At 50.3% G+C, this 8,600-nt stretch overlaps 1 protein-coding gene across 1 annotated transcript; it reads right to left on the bottom strand.

The window, feature by feature from the left end:
• Positions 1–428: 428 nt before the first annotated feature.
• A4GNT (alpha-1,4-N-acetylglucosaminyltransferase) lies at positions 429–3,553 on the bottom strand. Its single transcript, XM_014939696.1, has 3 exons — positions 3,437–3,553; positions 1,974–2,420; positions 429–1,040 (listed from the first exon to the last, which is right to left on the bottom strand). The coding sequence occupies exons 1-3, from the start codon at positions 3,551–3,553 to the stop codon at positions 429–431; spliced, it is 1,176 nt and encodes a 391-aa protein (XP_014795182.1).
• Positions 3,554–8,600: the final 5,047 nt, after the last annotated feature.

The raw sequence follows: 8,600 nt of genomic DNA on the forward strand, positions 1-8,600 counted from the left end.
ACATTTGCATTACACTTGCCTCAGAGGCCTCAGTCCAGTCCAAAGCCTGTTGTGTCTGCAATTTTTCTGACATGAGTAGCTGCCAATATTGCCAAGAGGTGCGTCTGAAATTCCTCCCAGGAGACCATGCATCTCTTTCAGAACTTTTCCCTTGGAAAAGCTCACTAGTCCTTTGATTCAGGACGGTTGGGTTGATGAGCACCTACAAGGAAACAGAACTGAAGCAAAGGTGTCCTTAGTGTCACTGGAGGCTACGTCTGATGGATACCCACCACTATTCTGCACACGCTCCTTAGTGTCCCAAGAAAGTAGGGATGGTGGTTATGAAAAGGTCTGTCTTTCTCCTACAAAGCCAGCTACTGACACCAACGGTGACTGTATTTTGGCCCCAGGACGGGAAGGATCACCCCCTTCCTCCTTACTCCATGTCATGCCACATCCTCAGACTGTGTGAAATCCCTCAGCTTTGCATTTTTAATCAGGTCCTCGTATGTGGTGGGGCAGTAGGCTTTGTACAGTTTTTCAGCCAGCGTATTGCTGCCCGCGACCACGGCTTTCCGGTTGTGGTTCATGAAGTTCCACAAGTGCAGCGCGTAGGAGTGGTTGAAATTGGGGCTTTTGTTCCACACCTGGTAGTACCGGCCCCAGGCTGGGTACGGTATGGGATAGAAACGCTGGGGATTGAGGAAGGAGATGTTCTGGCAGCTGTGGTCCTCAGTGCCTTTGAAATCTGTGAGATTGCAGATGGTTTTGAGCATCCTTGTCATTAAAAAGGGCCCCTGGTTGCCCCAGATGTTCCCATTGTACTTGAGAACAAAGTTCTCCATGCAGTCCCAAATAAATTTGTGGTGGGCCGGGAAGCCAAAGATCCCGTTGCTGGAGAACCGTGACTTCTGCGCCGCTAAGAAGCTTTCCTCAGGGATGGGCCTGATGGAGATGACATCTGTGTCCATGTAGATGCCCCCATACTTCCAAATGAGAGCCAGTCGGCTGGCATCAGAGCTGACGTGGACCCAGTTCTTCTCCTGCTCTGGTACTACCTGCAGAGTTGGAAAGGTGAAACGGTGATATCACCGGCGGAGAACAGACCACATCCATCCATCGGGCTGCTAATGGCACCATAAAACTCCACCTGCATGCCTGCAAATGTCACTGCCTGCCTTTTCTTCCTCCAGCTATTGAGTTTTATTGGAATAAGATAAGAGGGGCAGTGCAGAGCAATGCATTGTTAATATAAATGAATGCAGGAACATTTCACGGGTGTTTTTGATGGAACCTACAATGTTAAATCAATGACACCATGAATCATTGCCTGCTATTTCAGTGGGACACAACCCACTTAACACACTCCCTGATCACTCCCAGCTCTTTGAAACAGGCTGGAAGGGTTTTCGTTGGCATTCTTGGTATTTGGAGTCATTTATTCCCCAGAAGGAAGACTTTGAAGAAAATACCCCTGCCCTGCACAGAGACGGAACCAAACGAATTTGACAAAAGCCACTTGCAAGCAGTTTGCCAGGAACTTCTCTCCAGGGTGGACCTTGCAAGATCCCACCTTGGTTTTTGCATATTCTGTTACAAAATCCGAAATATCCCCCTGCATCTGATCTGTTGGTGTGTGGCAGCATTAACAGGCAGCACATTTTGTTCAAGCAGTTTCTGTTGAGAAAGATCATTAAGCGATGTTGTATCAAAACACATGTATGCGATCTATTTTTACCAATGTTCCGTTTGCCAAAAAATCTGATTCTCCAGATAGGGGGGGAAAAATTCTGATTGTGTGTTCAATAAACAGATAGATGAATACACTGCAAAACATGGCCAAAATTAATCTATTCCGAACCAAAAAAATATAAGTGACTGATTTCACATAGCCAGTCCTAGGTTCCTCCATTTGTTTTAAGCCTATTTGAGACCTTTTCCTCCCCTTATTTATAACTATTTTCCTATTTTCCCCTTATTATAACGCTCACCTCATTGTACCACTGGAGCAGAGGGGTCTCCTGGAAGACAGTTTCCATCTGCAAAGGAAAAATGAAGACATTCTTCATAGAAGACAAAAGGGAGAAGGCTGCATAGCTGGAGTTCATGTCCAACGCCGTCTCATTCGTGAGTCCCTTCATGAAGAGGATGATGGGCCGGTCCTGGTAAATCCTGGCAGCAGACTCCACAGAGCAGGACACCAGCGGGGGCGGCTCCAGGCGCTCCGTCGTCTCCAGAAAGATGATGCTTTTGCCGAGGTTCAAGACCTGCTCAGGTGTCAGGAAGTGTTTGGACATAGGCACATAGGAGAAGCAGCCGGACAGCAGGGAGATCTCGTACAAAATGCCCGAGACAAAGAAGAAGCAGAGGCATATATGGATTTTCTTCAACATTCTTGCTTTCCCTGGGCGTTTGGTGTCATGCCTTAGACATGGACGCTAAGGAGAGACAAGGAACAGCAAAAACATGTGCCAGTGTTATTATGCAGCAGGACTGGGAAATAGTAGGACGTGCCTTTGGACAGCATAGCATGAAGGCAGTTTGGTGAAGCTCATGCCTTCACCCCATAGCATGAAGGCAGTTTGGTGAAGCTCATGCCTTCACCCCATAGCATGAAGGCAGTTTGGGGAAGCTCATGCCTTCACCCCATAGCATGAAGGCAGTTTGGTGAAGCTCATGCCTTCACCCCATAGCATGAAGGCAGTTTGGTGAAGCTCATGCCTTCACCCCATAGCATGAAGGCAGTTTGGTGAAGCTCATGCCTTCACCCCATAGCATGAAGGCAGTTTGGTGAAGCTCATGCCTTCACCCCATAGCATGAAGGCAGTTTGGTGAAGCTCATGCCTTTCCCCCAGGACAAGTCTAACAAGATATTCACAGTGCAGAGGGCTTTTCCCTGGGGGGTGAAGTGCTGGGGTCCCACCTCCTCACCCCCAGGCAGAGGTCTTGGAGAAGGGACATGCAGCTGTGTCTCATGACACAGCTATGCAGTCATTGGGTTGGCAGAGGTGGAAAGACCAAGGGAGAGAGCAGGGAGAGCACAGCAAGAAGCATCATGTCATCCCATGCCAAGGCAAGGACTCCCAAGCCCACCCTTGGGGTGCAAATTGTTCCCAAACACTGTGGTATCATGCCAACATGTCCTTGTCCACAAGCAGGAGATGTCCAGGGCACCTGAGGAGAAAACCCAGTGGAATTAGGTGGCCAAGGTGGCTGTGAGTCCCAGCGAGGGGAAGGTCATGATTATAGTTTGGGATGTGTCAGCCAAACTGAAAAACATCAGCAAGTAGGCACCAAAGCCTTTTTCCCAATTCACCCCTTCTGCTCACACCTTGGCCTTGACGGCACGAGGGACTCAGGTCCTTCAGGAATGGGGGCTGCAGAAGGACCGGGGAGAGACAGATGTAAGGATAGAAAATGGATGGGTTTGTACAAGAGAAGAACCAGCACCTACCTGGATTATAGTTCTGATGAATCTACATTTCCAGCTCGTTTGTTTGCCACCGCGGTGGCAAGCAGGCTCCTTTAAAGCCCAGCTCCCTGGTGAAGACACCCAAACTGTCTGGAGCATGCAAATGGATTTGTGAAGACGTGAGACTGATGCACGGAGGAAAACTGGCCCTGCCACAGGCTGACTCTCAGTCCCAGAAACAGTTTGGGGCCAATGGAACCCACCTAAAGGGACAAAGAAGGGATAGGTTTCAGGTGAGACTCATCTCACACCTACTTCAGGCCACCCCAGCTCCTCGTTTCTGGTCTTGCCATGACATGAGCCTGGACAGCACCGGGGAATTTCTGCCAGCAAGAGGCAGGATGGAATCTTATCTGCGCTGTGCTGTTTGACAGGCTCGTGACGCAAGGAAATTCCCTCCTGAAATGCCACCCGAGCATCTGAGGAGCCCACGTTTGCTCTGCAGAGACCACGAGCCAGGGTCCAACGGAGGGGAGACGCCTCGAATGACAACCCAAAGTCCATGCGACCCCTGGAAGTGTTTCAATCTTGATTAATTAAAGGGAATGGGAGGAAATACGGCTCTGCGTGCTCAGTTAATTAATGAGACCCATTACCATGTCACCCAGCCAGAATATAGATAAGTTTGCAGCGCAGCAAAGCCCGTGGAAATTCCCCTGCAAGCGCTGAGCGCAGGCTTGAAGCTGCAGCAGCTCCCCATCCATTTCTCAGAGCTGGATCTCATCGAATTAAATATTAAAGCAGTGACTGCTCCCATCAGTACAGCCTTCCGTGCGGCACAGAGAATTTTGTTGCTTTCCATTGGCGCCACACAGAGTTTCTCATTGCACCCTGGGTTCCCAGGACAGGGTGGGAGAAGTTTCAACAGGGAACTCAAGCTCCAACAGGGGAGGTTTAGACTGAACATTAGGAAGGAATTTTTCACCGAAAGAGTGGTCGGGCATTGGAACAGGCTGCCCAGGGAGGGGGTGGAGTCCCCATCCCTGGCTGTGTTTAAGGGCCGTTTAGATGGGGTACTGAGGGACATGGTGTAGGGGAGGACTTTGTAGAGTAGGGGAGATGGTTGGACTCGATGATCCCAAGGGTCTCTTCCAACCTCAATGATTCTATGATTCTATGAAGATGCCAGGGGTGGAAGTGGGTGACAATGCGACAGCCACCAAGCACCAACATGCTGGACAAAACCAGCAGGTCTGCAGCCTGCAGAGGAGGAAACCATTCCATAATTCTACCAAGGTTCCTTTTTTCTTTTTTTTTCTTTTTGTTTTTTTGGTTATTATTTTTCCTTTCGTTTTCCCACTTTCTCTGCTTGCCCCAGCGCTCCGCAGAGGAGCCCCCGCACCCCACGCCCAGCAGGGCCTCCCTGCAGATAACGAATTTGGACGGAAGGCAGGGAAGGGAGAGCAAATACAAGCGGTTTGGAAACGACTTGCTCCCAAGCCTGCCGATAAAGCAGCCTGTGCCGTGGAGCCCTGCAGCCCCCACGATGCCCAGGTGCAGCATGAGCCTCATGAGAGGGCTCAGGAAACACCAACCAAGGCAAGATTCAAATAAACTACACTACTCAAACTGCAAAATTTCCTTCCAGGTGCCCCCCTCCTGCCTCCTCCTCAGATGCGTTCCTCTGACTTACTCCAGCCGTTTGAAAATAAAGCTGAAAGAGAGAGTTGCCTCCTAGCAGCTCCCTCACCCATCTCAGCTCGGCCAGATTTTCAAGCTTTTTCTTTTTTTTTTTTTTTTTGTTTCCCCATCCCCAGCTCTGACCCAACCCGCTCCTGCTGCTGTTTCTCTGCTGCTCCAGTGCAGTCTGGGGAACTGGAGCTCCCTCCTTGCAATTTTTTCAAAATCTTGATGCTACTCCCTTTGCTCGAAGGAGAAAACTCGGGCTTTGCTTTGATTAGAAATGGGACCATCAGGACATTCCCATTACCGGATTAATATTTCTTCTCTGATGGCCTAAAGATCCGATGTCTCGGGTCTTTACGAGCAGCCTAGCAAAGCCGCGCTCGCAATAGCCGTTCAAATTCAAAATAGCCCGGGAGGCATTTTATTTGCAAATTGTGGGGAGAGAATAAGTAGACACTCCAACAGATACCGTCTCTGTGTATGACATTGTGAAGAGAAACGCGAATCTTCATCGTCTCATTCTGGGAAATTGTTTTGCTTGGTTGGTTTTCCAAAACCCCTCCGTGGCGAGTTATGAATTCTCATCACATTTGACCTGGAGGCTGCTGTTATCAAAATGTTCACTTCCCTGCTCGAGTTAAAAGGACTGCAGAACCGAATGTTAAAAATAAATCCCAGCCATTGAATAGATTACCCTGCTGAGTGGGCTGCTTTTCTGGATGCAGCAGACGGCATGCTGGCTTGATGGCCCATCTTGTAAAGATATTTCTTTTCTCCGGGCAATTTCAGTATTTCAAGTGCAGGATGAAAACGGGTGGGAGACTACAAGAGAGATTACTAGGAGTGTGTGATAATTCCGCCGAGGTGTCCGCCAGACACGTGCGGCAGGGAGGGACAGCAGGATGGTTTTTTTCAGAAAATGCCACCAAAGGGAGGGAGGAAATCTGTGCACATCCCAGCCTGACCCCGTGGCAAGCGCTGGGGTCCCTGCAGGGACAGCCTGGCCAGAGGAATCCCCTCCCAGGGCAGCCCACTGCACACAACAGGCCCCTCTGGGATGCTTAGCTTGCACAGGGACTAAATTTTCTCAAAAAAAAGATTTTTTTATATAAATAAAAAAGCCCCAGTGCCTGCAGCTTTCATTTTGCACAGCCCTTTAATTCAGATTGGGTTTGAGTCTCAGACTACCTGAAGTGAGTCACCTGCATTAGCATGGAATCACGGAATTGTCAGAGTTGGAAGGAACCTTCTAGAGATCATCCAGGCCAACTCCCCTGCCAAAGCAGGGTTGCCCAGAGCACATCACTCAGGAGCACCCAGGCGGGGCTTGAAGATCTCCAGAGAAGGGAGATCCACACCCTCCCTGGGCAGCCTCTGCCAGGGCTCTGCCACCCTCACCCCAAACAAGTTCTTCCTCAGATTGGAGTGGAACTTCCCATGGTCCAGCTTGTGCCCGTTGCCCCTCGTCCTGTCACTGGGAACCACTGAAAAGAGTCCGGCTCCATCCTCCTTCAACCCACCCTTTAGACCCTTGTCAGCATGAATAAGGTCTCCCCTCAGCCTTCTCCTCTCCAGGCTAAAGAGTCCCAGCTCTCCCAGCCTTTCCTCATCAGGGAGATGCTCCAATCCCTCAATTGTCTTTGTTGCCCTATGAATTATCAATTACAGTTTATACACCACACATAGCACAGTCCTCTGGCAATGCCAACCTCCACTCACTGAATTCCTCATCCCCACAGCTCCTGGGCATCCCTCAGGAGTCAAAAGAGAGACTCTCATCCTCTTGTCTGTGCCCAAAACCGCGCCCTTCCACCAAGAACCAGTGGGTTTTGCATTTGGGTCTGCAGCCATCCCACTGGGTGATGGTCCCTATTTCTCCTGGCAGGGAATAACCCCGAGGCAGTCCCCATTTGGGACACACACGGCATGGCTTGAACCTACACCAGTTTCCTTTCACCTCTTCACAGAGTCTGGTTGAGTAAATTACAGCTACAATCAAGTCAGCACACGTGCATGCACTTCAAAGCCAACTTCCTTCCAGATTTAACACCAGGCACATTTGGAAACCTCTTTCAAACAGAAAACCTGTAGAAGAATACATCCTATTCATCGCAGGCTGTAATTAATGCAGCCTTCCCAACCTCCAGCAAGACACGTCAGCGGAGGGGCTTCTTACCCCACCACTTCTCACCTGCTTTCGGATTCTACAACCCGACATGGTTATACAGATAAAGCAAAACTCACCTCTTGGCTGCAAAAAGCAGGCAGAGCGTGCAGTCTGTTGGGAAGCAAAGCTGAGCTGAACCACGCTGGAAGGTATCCACAGCCCGTGGCGAGCCCTTTGCCTGTGCCGGAGGAGCTGCACTGCCTCTCCACTATCTTCTGCCCTGCCAGGGCTTGGAGCAGCCTCATGGCTTGGTCTCCACCAGCTCTGGTGTTTGCATTCTTGCTGTGCTGAGATAAGGCTGAGGAAGGAGCGAGGGCTGTGCTTTCAGAGGCACACAGGAGCGCCCAGCGAGAGGTCCTTCGGGCAGCCAAACCTGTGAGGGTCAGGAGAGATGTGGGGGACTGAGTGGGTGACAAAAGGCAGACCATTTGCACCTTTTGGGGGTTGTTTACAGCGTATTAAGCCCTTTCTTTTCATATCTAGAACCATATTTACAGAGGCTGCTTTGCACCATAGCTTAGATCTTTTTGCCCTGTAGCAAAGAACAACTCTGCTGGAGTGGTACTGATGCTCTAATACTTCCAAAGAAGGCAACAACAGGGCCTCTGACACAAACACATACAAATAACACCACACATCCTGAACTGGCTGCCTGACAAGCTCCGATGCCTGCCTGCCTCCCCATTAAAGATCAGGGATCCATCAGAGCTTCTGCTCGTCCCTGCAACCTGTCCCCAGGAGGATGCCCTGAGTGGTACAGGAGCACCATCAGGTGCCCACTGAGTTGGGATCACAGAATCATAGAACTGTCTAGGTTGGAAGGGACCTTTCAGATCATCTGGTCCAACCATCAACCTAACACTGACAAAAACCACCACTAAACTATGTCCCTCAGCACTAGAGAGATGACCCACCTCAGGTTGGAAGAATTCCCTGGAAACTTCCTGGCCCTTTATAAGAGGTATGAACTTCAGTGGCTGTTCAGTGCTGGGACAGCAGAAGCTGTAAGGAAGAGATGGAGCTGTAGCACCCAAGAGAACACAGCAGCACATCCCTCCTGCATCCCTGCCCTGTGCTGGACCAGCGCCCTCAGCCCATGTGAGGAGACCAGAGCACCCCATTGGGATGCAAACCCCGGGCTCCCCATCGCCTGCAGCAATCAGGCTCTGTGCAGCTCCTCTCCTGTGCCTTTTTCCCTTCTCCTCCTGATTTTTGTCGAGGCTGTATATCCACGTCTGGAAGCTTTGGATGGGTGCCAACAGCCCCACACGCCACGCACATGGCAAAAACACTCATTTACCACCCAGAAAACCACCTCCCTCCACCAACGGCGACCACTGAGTGTTTATAAGC

Source organism: Calidris pugnax, unplaced genomic scaffold (assembly GCF_001431845.1).
Source record: "Calidris pugnax isolate Ruff unplaced genomic scaffold, ASM143184v1 scaffold37, whole genome shotgun sequence".
Lineage (NCBI taxonomy): Eukaryota > Metazoa > Chordata > Aves > Charadriiformes > Scolopacidae > Calidris > Calidris pugnax.

Coding starts and splice junctions, on each gene's coding strand:
- A4GNT (XM_014939696.1), bottom strand. CDS start 3,553: ATGCTCCAGACAGTTTGGGTGTCTTCACCAGGGAGCTGGGCTTTAAAG. Junction 2,421..3,436: donor TCATCAGAACTATAATCCAG/GTAGGTGCTGGT, acceptor GTCTCTCCTTAG/CGTCCATGTCTAAGGCATGA. Junction 1,041..1,973: donor TGCTCCAGTGGTACAATGAG/GTGAGCGTTATA, acceptor CCAACTCTGCAG/GTAGTACCAGAGCAGGAGAA.